Source organism: Carassius auratus, unplaced genomic scaffold (genome assembly GCF_003368295.1).
Source record: "Carassius auratus strain Wakin unplaced genomic scaffold, ASM336829v1 scaf_tig00216437, whole genome shotgun sequence".
NCBI classification, from domain to species: Eukaryota; Metazoa; Chordata; class Actinopteri; order Cypriniformes; family Cyprinidae; genus Carassius; species Carassius auratus.
Window position 1 is genome coordinate 782,208 of NW_020528572.1, and position 14,280 is coordinate 796,487.

A 14,280-nucleotide genomic window follows, 5' to 3' on the forward strand; every position below is an offset into this window, starting at 1 on the left:
TGAAGTGTGTGTCAAATTTAAAATAAAATAAAAAAATCTTTTTTTGATTGTTTTATTTATTTTCGAGATGCATTTTTCGGGAAATAAACATTCAGCGGCGAAGACATCATTTAAAAGTCACTGGATAGTCTGCGCTTTGCTCAGTCACAGTGCGAGAAGTACTTGTGAACAGTGAACTAGAAGAGCAGGCGATAATAAATATCCCTTGACGTAAGTTTAACGTATTAACGTGTGTTTCATATAGTCGTATATCCTTATAAGGTCCCAGGACTGTCTAGGAGCATAACAGCTTCTGAATTCATATGCTACACTATTCTAGTCGCATGTCTGTCTGTTCTGCATCTGTGAAGTTAGTCAGCGAACTTTTGTGTTTGCATGTCATGATCAAATGAATAAGGCGTAAGTTAAAGTCCAAAATGTGTCTCTTTTTCATTTAAACATAAGTTTATCCTGATCTTGTAAGGGGGGTTGAACTGCACTCCAGGGTGTGAGAATGCTGCCTGCCTTCACGAGCCTCAGACACTTAGCCACAAACAGAATGAGGAGAGCAGGTAAGAATCAGCCTTGAGAGTAACATTCATCATCAAAATTAACTTTTAAATACATGTAGGGAGCACTGGTCACTAGTTTTCATGTTTTATTGAATATACACGGTTATGACTCTTCTGTATTCTGACACAGCGTCTGAGTTCAGAATGACTGTCCCGTGGGGAGAGATAAGAGGTCAGGTTTGGGGTCCTTCTAATGGCCGTCCCGTGCTGTGCTTGCACGGTTGGGCTGACAACTGTGGGACGTTCAATTCCCTGATTCCATTGCTTCCCAAAGGTATAGTGTTTCAGAGAATTTATGAACATTATAAAGGTCCACATGGATAAATATAAATTCATTCTTTCACATCTCATCTACAAGCATCAATGCAGTGAAACTGGTTTCTGTTCTCCTCATCTCTCTTCCAGACTGGAGATTCGTAGCCATTGACTTTCCAGGTCATGGTCTCTCATCTCACAGGCCTGATGGATGCTTTTACAACTTCCCTTTGTATGCAGCAGACGTGCGGCGAGTTGTAGAAGGTTTGACTAAAAACATTAAAGAATCATCTTAACCACTTGTTTTTATTTTTACTGGAAAAGAAGGCAAAATTAATTGAATAGTTATTTTTTTCTGCATTTGTTTGCAGCTCTTCAGTGGAAAAGGTTCTCTATCATGGGACATAGTATGGGTGAGTCAGCTTTTTTTACTGCTGTCTTCAGTTACTGTCAGGTCAAAGTACACTTTTGTGTGTGAAAGGTATGAGGATGCCATGACCCGCTATGAGTGCCATAAACCTGACTTCGTAATGCTCTACTACTCTAAATGTCACCCTTATTCACGACCAGATGATGATCCCGTTTGTTGAGTACCTGCAGCATTATTTTCCGGGATTTGAGCTTACATTAATTAAAATATATTTTGAGATTGAAGATTTTAAGATTAAACAGTAGGAAATAAGTGTATGTGTGTGTGTGTGTGTGTGTTTTAAGTCATAACTTTTAATAATTTAAAGGTATTTATTTGTGGGTAAAGATAAAGGAAAACACAGACATGAATGCTTTAACACTACCTTGCACAAATCTCTCTTCAAAAAAGGATAATAATAATTATTATTAGTGTTAATTTATTATAATAATAATCATGGTTACTGGATTACAATTGAATGTATGTGAAATTACACTAAAAATAACTTAAAAAAAATTAAATAAATATTCGTGAGATTCAAATGAGGAAAAGCTGTTTTTGAATTGGGTTCATTATTTGGGATTATTATTTGATGTTTCTTTAACAGGTGGGAATGTGGCAGGAACAGTGAGTATCTGTCATCCTTTTTTTCATATTTCTGTAAATGTTATAGTTGTTTAGTAGTGTTTCTCAACTGGTTTTGCTTCATGACCCAGATCTGACATAAAGGGGCACCCTATCACAGTACTAAAATGATGCAGTCCTTAAATGATTTAATATTACGTTGAGCTGTAAAGGTCCAACTCTTTGCTATCTTCCTGTGCATGAGTATAAGGCTGCCTGGCATTGTTTTTATCTGCTGTCGTTGAATGGATACAGTTTTGGTTTTGCAACAGCTGAGAACCACCAATGATTTGTGTCGTGTAAATGTAGTGTGTGATAACAGCTCCTTCTGATTTGCCAGTTTAGTGCCTTGTACCCAGAGATGATTGATGCCGTAGTTCTTCTGGATACTTATGGATTCCTCCCAACACAAGTGGTAACAAAAAATGGAGCATTTAGCTGTAAATCATACAGAAGACTACTTATTCAACATGCATGTGTCAATGATAACAACATACATGGTTCTTTGTCCTTTCTTAGACTGACATTTTTAAGAACTTGAGGAAAGGGATCACTGATCAAATCCAGTATGACAACAAGACGGAGGAGAGGAAAGAGAGGGTCTACACATATGAGAAAGCCAAAGAAAGGTGAAAATGCCTATTACTTGTATAGCACATGTATAGTATAGTTTTTTGTCGTTGTTCTGTATTCTGTTGAGCTGTACCACATTCTTTCCCCTAATTTTAAGATCTTTCTGACTTCTGAATATAAGTAATTGATGCAGTGCTATCCAGGCAGACAAAGTCTTCCAGTAAAACTGTAATTGTACCATTTATACTTTTTGAGTTTAAATAAATTATAATTTTACTGTAAGACTTCATCTGCCTGGATCTCACAGCATGATTACATTTGATATAAATTCTTATTTTTTTATTGAATATTGCTGTTTGCTATAAATGATTTGTAAAATAGGATCATATCACGGGAGGATAAGGTAAACGCATTTCTTGCCAAACTTTTTTTCTAAATATTTCTCTTTAACAAATTTTTTACATTTTTAAGTTTTGATTTATCATTTGTCCACCTTATAGCGATTGCAAAGTTGAGTTTTCAGCATCATTACTCCAGTTTTTAGTGTCACGTGATCCTTCCGAAATCATTCTAATTTGCCGATTTAATGCTCAAGAAACATAGCTTATTGTTATATATGTTGAAAACTGTTTTGCTGCTTAATATTTTATCTGTAAACCATGATATATTTTAACACATGTTATTTATTATTATTATTATCCTTTTATCGTTTTTATTGTCCTCTTTCAGGCTGAAAGCTGCAAACCCCTCCCTCTCCGATCAGTCTGCAGATATTCTGTTAGAGCGAGCGATCAGAGAAGTTGAGGGAGGTAAGACATACACCAATTGCACTCTTATTCTATGGACCTAGATTTTCTCACTTTTTCTCTAAACGATTTCCTTTCTCTTGAAGGATTTGTATTCACCAGAGATTTCAGGATCAACCTGGTGAGCCATTTCAGTATATTTATTCATATTCAGTGGTTTATTCCTTTTGTTTAATCATGGTTTCTGCTATACAGATGTTTTTTTTATTTGAGGAAAGAATGTATAAAAACACAATATACACATCATGATAAATGTCCGTTCCTTCATATTTAAATATGAAGCGGTGATATTTGGTTTTGTTTCAGAAAAACACTGTGAGTTATAATATGGAACAATGCCTCCACATGATGTCACAAGTTAAAGCCCCAGTGATGATACTGCTGTGAGTTCAAACACAGACACAGTTTTCCCACACGTTTCATGATGTCCAGGAGAAGCACTGTCCACATTTAAACACAAATGCTGAAAATAAGACATGCACTATTATTATAATTCTTTACAGTACTGAAAAGAAGATCATTATTTTCTTGTTATAACCAGAAACCAATCAATGGCAGATATTAAATCCTCTAAGATTATTTCTAAATAATTTCAAAACAGAAAGTTGAAAATGAGTCATTTTAAATGCTAAAAGTCAGTTTAGGCATCATAACCTTATAATGTACAGTATGAAAAATATGCTGGGCTACAAAAGCATTGTCAAATTTAAAATAACTAAATGTCACTGTAGGACAATAAGATATATATAAACCAAGTGGCATCTGGGTACAAACTTTTACTACTGTTATAAACCCATCATATTATATCCACACATCAGTTACACACACTATTAGACTGCTTTTGTGTCCTGTGATATACTTTTCCTCACCGTTTCAAAATCAAAGATGTGTCTTTCTTCAGGGCAAAAGACGGCCTCTTCAAAACCTTTGCTCTACCTGATGGATATGTTGATTTGATTCTGAAGAGCTGGGCCAATCAAAAAGTGAGATGTGCGCACATACACACAAACATAAGTGCAAAATGTCTGTCTGGGATGGTATTATCTAGAAATATCTTTCTCGCTCTTCTGCAGGCCACCATTGTTAATGTAGAAGGGGATCATCATATTCACCTCAACAAACCTGAGTCCATGGCCTCCATAATCACTGATTTTCTTCAGTCACACAGTCCAGTCAAACCACAGAGTGAATCTAACAATAACCAGTCTTCCAAATTATAGCACACACACAGGCTGATCCAAATAACGAAGCAAGTCTGTGCTGATTCAAAATACTCACACCATTCACTCTAACCATCACAAACCTAAATTAGTTTTATTAGAAGACGTTCAGATTCAGAACATTTCTGGTGTATTGGACCATCCGTTTGTCTTCCATTTTTAACGAGGTTTAGTCTTTGAGTATATGGTATTTTTGGAGATGTGGGCCATGTTATATTGGCAAAATACAAATGCTGCTGACAAACATTGATTATAGGATAAAAAAAGAAAAAAGAAAAAAGGTTTAGTCCTGGCTGAGTGTATGTGATGCACATAAAAGGTTTTTGGAAACGCCTGTTAATGTTAATAAGTATTAACTAAAACATCTGTTCATATTTACTTTTGTAAGCCAAACTAAAGATTAAAGTCTATAATTAAATTTGTGTAATTTGACTTTTGTTTACCATTATTGGGGCAACAATAGGTCTGTAAATATAAATTCTACAGCTACAGAGGCCAAAAAAAGTATTTAGACAATTAAATCAGGTTTTAAAATGAATTAATGTACCGTTCAAACTTTTATCGTCATTTGGAATTTATGTTTTTGAAAGGTGCTTTTACACCTATAATAACAAAATAGTAATCAAACAATAATATTGGGAAATATTACTACAATTTTAATTAAAACCTTTCTGTATTTTGTCATATTTTAAAATCATTCTGATATGCTCATTTGCTCAAGAAACATTATGAGCAATTCAGAATTGTTCGAAGAATATAAAGAACAAAAAACAGCATTCATTTAAAATTAAAATCGTTTGTAACATTAAAATGCTTCGGCTGTCACTCTTGACCAATTTAATGCATCCTTGCTTTTTTAATTAGTATTATTTATTTAGTTGACCCCTGAACTACTATATCTATATATACCGTGTAGTGTGTTTGTGTGTGTGTGTTTGCATGGCTGTATTTGTGAATGTGCAGATTGCTGTGAATGTGTCTGTGTGTTTGATTTCCTTCAGGCTTTGCTGAAAGCTGCACGTCTTGCACTCATATGTAGGTCAGTTCTGCTCAGTTTTGCCTGACATTTGAGACTATCAATAGCATGATACTCTAAAGACCAACAACTGTGTAATGGAAGCTATTGTGATGAGGAGTATTTGTTTGTGCTTGTGTTTATAAATATGCTTTATGTTTATTCAGTCAAGCATTGCTCACCTCAAGCTAGTATAAGAGTCTTGTAGCAGCTCCCAAGTGTGTGTGTGTGCGCACGATTATGTGGTTTATGAGGACAAAAATTTGTTTGCTGTAAGGGGTAGGTATAGGGTTGGTATAGAGCGATAGAAAGTTCAGTTTGTACAGTAGAACCATTACACCTATGGAGTAACCCATAAACTAACTGCAAGGAAGATTAATCTGGGAAGTGCCATTCATGTTAAAGGCATGAAATCCTGTAATCATATACCGTCAAATCTGTTTGATTTTCTTTCTTTCATACACCACAAAAAAGATTTTAGAGGGGTAATTCACCCAAATTTTGTGCTAAACACAAGAAGATATTTTGAAGAATGTTGATGACCAAAAAGATTTGGTTCCCATTGACTTAGATACATTTATTTCTTTATTTTTTATTTTAATTTAATTTTTAAATGATGGACTTCAATGGGAGTGGAAACTCAGTTACCAACATTCTTCAAAATATCTGCTTCTGTGTTTCCATAAAATGAATTTGAATAGTCTCAATACAGATGATGACATGCCAAATTTGATTATACACAAGTTGTAAAATGTGATTTAAAAGCCATGGTAGTATACAGTATGAACCATTTTTATGATCCTTTTTGTTATATTTTCCGCTTCAGTGTCACTATTCATTATGCAAAAGAACATCATGAACATTCTGTTAAATTTCTTCTTTTGTGTTCCACAGAAGAAAGTAAGTCATACAGGTTTAAAACCTAAATAATTACAGAACTGTGAACTATCCTTGATTCTCTTGTTATTTGAACCTTTTGGGGGTGTGAAAACATTTATACAAACTAACATTCCTCTTAACCCCCTCCAAATTCCTAATGATAATTGCCATGTTCCAGTTTAACATTAAATGATTAGGAATTCTAAGACTGAGAAGAAAGGGTTACAAAAAATTATGTAACTTCTGCTCTCACCCGTTCCTCGTCAGAGATGTATCCATGGTTACCCCCCTCCCAAATGAAATGGGATGGTACAGCTTTGAGAAGGAGAGCATGAAAGCAAGGGTGCGAGAAAAGCCCTCATTCCATAGCATTGAATAAAATAAAATGTCTTTGTCCACATAGCTTCACCAGCAGCTTCGTTGTTCAGCATTTTCTTTAGCTTATTCTATCTGCTCAGCCTGGGTTTGAGACTTTAAACCCAAAACTACAGCGTCAGTTCACAGACGATCAAGGAAAGACTGCAGGTATGTAGACCCACATGATACATATGTGCATGTGTGGATGTGATGTTTAATGGCATGCTGTAGAAGTATGATTCATTTTTTTGTGTATTTCATTTTCATACTTTGACATTGACAGAATGCTGCACTGTTAAATATGAGTGACAGTACCATCATATATATGGATCATACAGCATTTTATATACTGCAGTGCACAGGTGTGTTCTCATTCAGACAACAACACAACTGTCTCTCTGTTTCTCTCTTTCTGTACTTTTGAGATAACAGAATGCCCTGGATGTTTCTGGACTGGTTCGTCCCTGTCTATCTGCTGGTCTCGGTCCTGGTCCTGGCTGGTTTCGGAGCTTGTCTGTATTTTCTGGAGCCGGGTCTTCAGGATGCGCACAAGTGGAGCAACAAGTCACTGAGGCACCAGCCGCTGGCTCCTATAAGGCAAACACACTGTAGAGATGACGACAGCAATGCCTTGTTATGATGGGACATGTGGAGACGCTGCAATGAGACGTTTGTGCCAAATCATATATTGATGCCACTTTATCAAAATCCATGGTCTTTTAACAGGGTTTCTGTAGTTCTCTGCAATGATCTGCAATTGGATTACATGACAAAACAGCATAATACAGTGCAGAAGTCAGTTAATTCATACTTCACCCTCATGTTGCTCCAAACCTGTAAGACCTGCGTTTATCTTCGGAACACATATTAAGATATTTTTGATGCATCCCGAGAGCCCTCTGAACATCCCATAGACAGCAATGCAATCAACACGATCAACATCCAGAAATGTAGCAAGGAGATCGATAAAATAATCCATGTGAGACCAGGGGTTCAATTGCAATTTTACAAAGCCACTAAATTACTTTTTGTAGGCTGAGAAAACTAAAAGTGATGCATTAAAATAACACTGAATTATTACAAATAGAAAAAGATTAAAGAACATAAATATTGTCATAACTATCACAGAAATACTGGAAAAATTATCTTTACCTTGCTATGAAAATTGTATCGGACAGTGGGGGGTAATTTTTTGTCTAAAGCCTAAGAACGGATCATAGTATCATATGAAACCGTTATCCAGTGATGCTTCCCACACAAGTCAGCGTCAAAGTAAATTTTGGTGACATTCAGCCAAACTGGAGGAACAACCTTGACTTCTGTGTGAAGGGGGTATTGTGTGAAAACACATTACATACAATGAACAAACAAGAGGGAATGTTTCCAGGTCATGACGGTCATGTTCTGGGTGGCATTTCAGAATATGCCTGAAAAATCTGGAAAAGCCATGTCCCAAGATCCATTCAGTATACTGTGAGTTAAAGCATAAAGTAGGGAACTCAAACTACTCTGCATGCTATTTGTCATCAGGCATTAAATAATGGTAGAAAGGGCCATCTTTCAAAAGTATGTTCAAGATTCATTCTTTTTATTAATACCAACTAGATTTTAGACGTATCATCAGTTGTAGATGTTTTAACTTTCGCAATGTCCTTAAGATAAAAAAAACAACAACATTCAAATGGTGGACTAGCATTCCTATCTGAAGCCCTGGAAGTGTTTATCAGTAGTTTTAGTTATTTTCATGTGCCAGTAGATTTGTGTCACTTTGGACTAACAATTTCATCAACCAAACTTTCATGCAACTTTCCCTTTACATTTTGGTTTGGAGGGTGTTAAACTGGTGGTTTATAAACATACTATGGACATTAATAATGGCAATTGTAATAAAGTGTATAATTGTATAATCAGTTGTTGCATCATATTAAACACAAACTGTGAAGAAATACTTCTCTTCTGCATGGTTTCATTTGATTTTGGAGTTTCACAAATTCTGCCATTTCGTGAGTATGATGTGAAGAGAGTGGGTGAATGAGACAGTGGAGCTTCAGATGAGAAGAATGGAGGGAATGTAAATCTGGTTCCCATCATGTCCTGAGACACTCTTCCCTCTTCATTCTCTCGCTTCTCTCTTCCAGTAAACAGACCAAAGGATCACAGGTCAGTCATAATACATATCATTTTCAGAATTTGATGTACTCACTTCATGCCTTAGTATAATAATCAACCAATTTTATATGTGTATACAGTGAAATATTTGGCTTTGGAATCAATTGTACCTATATATTCAGTATATGTTCTTTTTATTTGAAGTGAAATCTCAAACTTTTGTTCAAAGTCTTTTTTTTTATTATAAATTCTTATAGGCTGTGTATATACTGCAATGGACCCAAGGGACCTAGTTTAAACTGGAAACATGTTACCTATTGGATCTCCCCTCAACTCCCCCTTTCTATCCTCAGCAAGACTCTCCCCATGTCTTATCCCTCCTTCGGCTTCCCCTTCCTGTCTTTCGCCTTTTCCCATTAACTTGGGCTTTTCTCCCTCCCGTCTCTCACTTTTATCCACTTCTCCTTCTTGTCTCTGTCCAACTTCTCGCTCTCCTGTTTATCTGTCTCCCTGCCCCACATGTGACCCATCTACCTCACCCATTAGAGTGTCCTCCTGTCCCATGCCTCTATCCCCCTCTGTTGTTTAAAAAAAGCCTATCTACATTTCCCCCTTCAGTCAAACCAGGCAAAGCTTGGAACAACAGAACCACATCGATAGATCTCCTAAAAGGTATACGTTTCTCTCAGTACTAACAATTTTTTAAAGATTTTTGATGCCAAAGATCCCACATCTTTTTGATGCAGAATTCCTCATTAGGAACCTCTTTCCTAAAATATAATATATAATTTGATACCCCGTTTTGAGAACCCCTGTCTCAATACACTACATTATAATGTGCCATTTCCAAATATTGTATAATTGCTAATATCTTTAATTTAGTGATATTTTACATTCTTGAATATTTTGGCTATTGAAAACTTACCGTATATTCATCACCCATCATGCTTATTGATTGTGATTGTTCTGTGTTCTACAGCATCATCAATACAGTGGATACATCTCTAAATTCACCATGACTGAAGTCAGTCTATACCATTTCTCAATTAGAGACTTCAATTAGAGTGCAACCAACAGATGAAAACAAACCCTTACCTTCTGCAGATATGCATGGTAAAACATGGCCAGTAGAAAGCAAAATGTGTAGATTCATGCCTGTTTCATCCACTGAGAGAAGTTTAAGGTCAATTCCCATAACCAACACAAGGGGTCAAAAGAAGCAAACTGGCCAACAACAAGATCCATTCAGACCCTCACACCAGCATAAACTAAAGCAAGATTCGAACATCTATTACAGGGGTGCTACCAAGTTTTCAACATTTGAAAGCTTAAGCTCTAAAAACCTCAGACATGTTGAAAAAAGTGCATACAGACCACAAAATTTAGCTAGCTATCAAACGAAGCACCAATCTCAAGACCCTACTCTAGTTCGAATCCGGCTTGGATTGATTAAAACAGGCAGGATTATAAACTCTGATGCCCAGTTTTCCAATCTGGAGAAGATCAAGGGAAGCAATGAAGGGAACATTCCAAATATTCCGAGGGATGGATACCCTGCTGTTTCAGAAAAGTTAAAACAGCCTATTCATTCAAAAATAATGTTAGGAGCAGCCAAGCAGATAAGAAGACCCATGATGTGTGAGAAGAGCTGTGGGAAAACTCAAAACCAACCACAAGCTTCAGCTGAAAGAACAAGACAGATTTTCAGACCGTCAGCACTTACAAATCCAATCTCATCACCTAAAGCTACCACAAAGCAAAAGGATATTTTCCAAGAACTTGATAATGTACGATCTCTAAAGGAATACAGTGAACTGGTTTCATCCAACTCAGAGCTTCAAGACAAAGCTTCAGAGAACTGTAACGCCAAAAATGATAGTTCTCATGAAAGTAATATGATGATGAACCCCTCCCAACATGACAACCAAGAGTCTAAATCAAAGATCTGGCCTCAGTCTGCAGTTTCCGAGACAGACAGCGCCATCATCACCTACAGTAATGCACCAGATCAGTGCAGCCGCATGAGCTGCTTCCAGTTCCCTTTGAAGAGTCATAGGTCATCCACTGAATGCGGTCAGCTGAGCCCAATCTGTAGACCTGTGATCAAAAGAACATCTGACAGTAGACCTGCATACTTCAATACTCCTCAGGCATGGAGAATATTTTCCTTAAACTAAACAACAGGAAACACAAGAAGGGATGTCAGCAATTCATCCCGTAATAGATGCAGCCTTTTGGATTCAGATTCTGCTAAATCCTCTTCAAGCAAAGGAAACTTGTGTGAAGATTACAGATTTGCGAGAAGACACAGTGGTTTGCGGTTATGCAAAAATTGTGCTAGTAGTTGTCCAACCAAATTTGTTGGAGAGAAACAAGAATCAGCTGTTCACCCAGACCTTTTGGAAAGCCCAGTGTCAGGGTTCTGTCACTTCAGTCTAGTGGTATTCATGGTTTTGTGACAGAGCCCTGATACTCTCCTCATTTCATTGTTTTCATGTGAGCGCGCGGCTTCCAGACTGCTCGAGCCGTGTGCTCTTGTCTGCGTGTCCTGTTTCATGTTGGAGCATGGTGTTCGGATCCTGGCACTCATGTCTTGCTGAGTTTCGGTTTCGTGTCGGGGAACGAACACTCGCGCTCCATGTTCTGTTTTATTGTGTTGTCTTGTATTGTTGCACACAGCTCGAGTTATCGGCTGTGTGCTTACTTGTTATATTTTGTCTTGTGCTGTCGCACGCAGCTTAGTTTTTACTGGCTGCGTGCTGTCTGGTGTGAACTCGCAGTTTATGAGCTTGCTCATTAACTGTGTGTTTGTGTCCTATTCAAGCACATGGCTTGCGATTGGTTTGCTGGCCATGTGCTTGTTTTTGTGAGCACATGGCTTTTGTCTTTGTTCCTATGTGCCATGTGCTCTCGTCAATTGTCTTGACCCCACCCATCTTGTTACCTGATTATTGATGTAATTTTCCCCACATGTGTTCCCTCGTTACCCTCCTCATTAGCTCCCTATTTATTGTCCTTGTGTTTGCAGTCTGGTTGCTAGTTCGTTGTCTAATATTTGTCTGTGCACATCGTGTCTTGCCTTGCCTTGCCAGTCAAGTTTTGTCTGTTTTCCCCTACGGGGTAGTTTTTGATTGTTTATTTTATTATTATTACTATTAAAGAGCCCTTCTCTCTGCATCATTGAGTACTCGCCTCATCCCTCTACCCAAACCCTGACAGAACCAACTAGCCAGTATGAGGACTCGGAAGAAGGGATTGCACCGTCCACCAGCCTCCACCCTCTCCAGCCCCCACTACCAGCATATGCTCCAGTTTAAGACTTTGATCTCTCTTCATCAACAAGGGACTGGTGTGAGGGATTTTGCCCTGGAGTTCAGTGGTACTGCAGAGGGATTGGAGTTTAATGATGCGGCCCTCAAGGACCTCTTCAATTATGCCCTTGATGAGCCTCTCAGCTGGTGGAGAATGAGGGGGCTGGACCACCTGTCGTTTGGGGAATTTGTGGAGTTTGTGGCACGTTCCCCAGCTAAGGAGGCTGCAGTGCTGCCTGTGGTCCCCGTCAAAGCTGCAGATCCACCTGTGGTGGATGAAGGAGCTGCAGCACCCCCTGAGGCGACACTGCAGAACCCCTAGAGGTGGCCGAAGAGACTGCAGCACCTCACTCTCATAGACGGAAGAGGGGTAAGAAGAGGAATGGCTCTACCCCGCCACTGCCAGAGGAGCCTGATGAGGCTGCAGCGCCCCCAGAGGAGCCTGATGAGGCTGCAGCGCCCCCCTCTCGGAGACGGAGGAGGAGGAGAAGAAAGGCTTCCTCCATCCCACATGGCCTGGAGGCCATTCAGGAGCCCACTGCTGGCCTGGAGGCCATCCCAGTCATGCCCAAGCTCCCTGCCCTGATGCCGGCTCCGCCCAAGCTCCCTGCCCTGATGCCGGCTCCGCCCAAGCTCCCTGCCCTGATGCCGGCTCCGTCTATGCTCCCTGCCCTGATGCCGGTTCCGTCTATGCTCCCTGCCCTGATGCCGGCTCTGCCCTTGATGAGTGCCATGCCAGCTCTGCCCTTCCTATCTGTCGGGGTCCCTGTTTGGCTGGAGGCCTCCTGGTCTCTCCGTCTGGTTCCACCCTGCTGGTCTGCCGGGGTTCCTGTTAGGCTGAATCCTCGCTGGTCCGTCCCTCCGGCTCCGCCCTGGTGGTCTGCCGGGGTTCCTGTTAGGCCGGATCCTCGCTGGTCTGTCCCTCCGGCTCCGCCCTGGTGGTGTGCCGGGGTTCCTGTTAGGCCGGATCCTCGCTGGTCTGTCCCTCCGGCTCTGCCCTGGTGGTCTGCCGGGGTTTCTGTTAGGCCAGATCCTTGCTGGCTCATCTCTCCGGCTCCACCCTGGCCCACTGCTGGGACTCCTGGACTGCCTGAGTCTCCTTGGTTCAACCCTCCCGCCCCTCCCTGGTCTCTTTTAATAACTGCTTGGGTTTTCCTGTTGCTTGACTGGGCTCCCTTCCCTCCCTCCCCTATTTTGTCTGTATCTTGATTTCCATGTCGTGTGTTCTGTTGTGTACCGGGTTTGTGTTGCCATGCCTGTGTTGTCTTGTTCCCGTCTTGTTTTTGGGTGTTCCTCATTAGGGACGTCAGGTGGCGTCCCTTTTGAGGGGGGCTAGTGTCAGGGTTCTGTCACTTCAGTCTAGTGGTATTCATGGTTTTGTGACAGAGCCCTGATACTCTCCTCATGTCATTGTTTTCATGTGAGCGCGCGGCTTCCAGACTGCTCGAGCCGTGTGCTCTTGTCTGCGTGTCCTGTTTCATGTTGGAGCGTGGTGTTCGGATCCTGGCACTCATGTCTTGCTGAGTTTCGGTTTCGTGTCAGGGACCGAACACTCGTGCTCCATGTTCTGTTTTATTGTGTTGTCTTGTATTGTTGCACACAGCTCGAGTTATCGGCTGTGTGCTTACTTGTTATATTTTGTCTTGTGCTGTCTCACGCAGCTTAGTTTTTACTGGCTGCGTGCTGTCTGGTGTGAACACGCAGTTTATGAGCTTGCTCATTAACTGTGTGTTTGTGTCCTATTCAAGCACATGGCTTGCGATTGGTTTGCTGGCCATGTGCTTGTTTTTGTGAGCACATGGCTTTTGTCTTTGTTCCTATGTGCCATGTGCTCTTGTCAATTGTCTTGACCCCACCCATCTTGTTACCTGATTATTGATGTAATTTTCCCCACATGTGTTCCCTCGTTACCCTTCTCATTAGCTCCCTATTTATTGTCCTTGTGTTTGCAGTCTGGTTGCTAGTTCGTTGTCTAATATTTGTCTGTGCACATCGTGTCTTGCCTTGCCAGTCAAGTTTTGTCTGTTTTCCCCTACGGGGTAGTTTTTGTTTATTTTATTATTACTATTAAAGAGCCCTTCTCTCTGCATCATTGAGTCCTCGCCTCATCCCTCTACCCAAACCCTGACACCCAGACACACACACAGACTCTGAAATGTTGAAATTTCCCT

At 39.9% G+C, this 14,280-nt stretch overlaps 2 protein-coding genes across 3 annotated transcripts; both read left to right on the forward strand.

Moving 5' to 3' along the window:
* Positions 1 to 11: 11 nt before the first annotated feature.
* Positions 12 to 4,865, forward strand: LOC113098172 (serine hydrolase-like protein). Of its 2 annotated transcripts, none has more exons than XM_026263125.1 (13): positions 12 to 210; positions 445 to 551; positions 682 to 825; positions 957 to 1,070; positions 1,178 to 1,219; positions 1,823 to 1,842; positions 2,180 to 2,254; positions 2,359 to 2,468; positions 3,142 to 3,221; positions 3,305 to 3,339; positions 3,525 to 3,601; positions 4,120 to 4,201; positions 4,292 to 4,865. In XM_026263125.1, exons 2-13 carry the CDS (start codon positions 494 to 496, stop codon positions 4,436 to 4,438), a joined length of 984 nt encoding a protein of 327 aa, XP_026118910.1. In that variant the 5' UTR covers positions 12 to 210; positions 445 to 493; the 3' UTR covers positions 4,439 to 4,865. The 2 variants fall into 2 exon arrangements, with proteins under 2 accessions (XP_026118910.1, XP_026118909.1); XM_026263124.1 differs by having other exon boundaries at positions 70 to 210; positions 464 to 551.
* Positions 4,866 to 8,942: 4,077 nt separating this feature from the next.
* Positions 8,943 to 11,322, forward strand: LOC113098171 (uncharacterized). Its single transcript, XM_026263123.1, has 2 exons — positions 8,943 to 9,470; positions 9,778 to 11,322. The coding sequence occupies exon 2, from the start codon at positions 9,905 to 9,907 to the stop codon at positions 10,973 to 10,975; it is 1,071 nt and encodes a 356-aa protein (XP_026118908.1). The 5' UTR covers positions 8,943 to 9,470; positions 9,778 to 9,904; the 3' UTR covers positions 10,976 to 11,322.
* Positions 11,323 to 14,280: the final 2,958 nt, after the last annotated feature.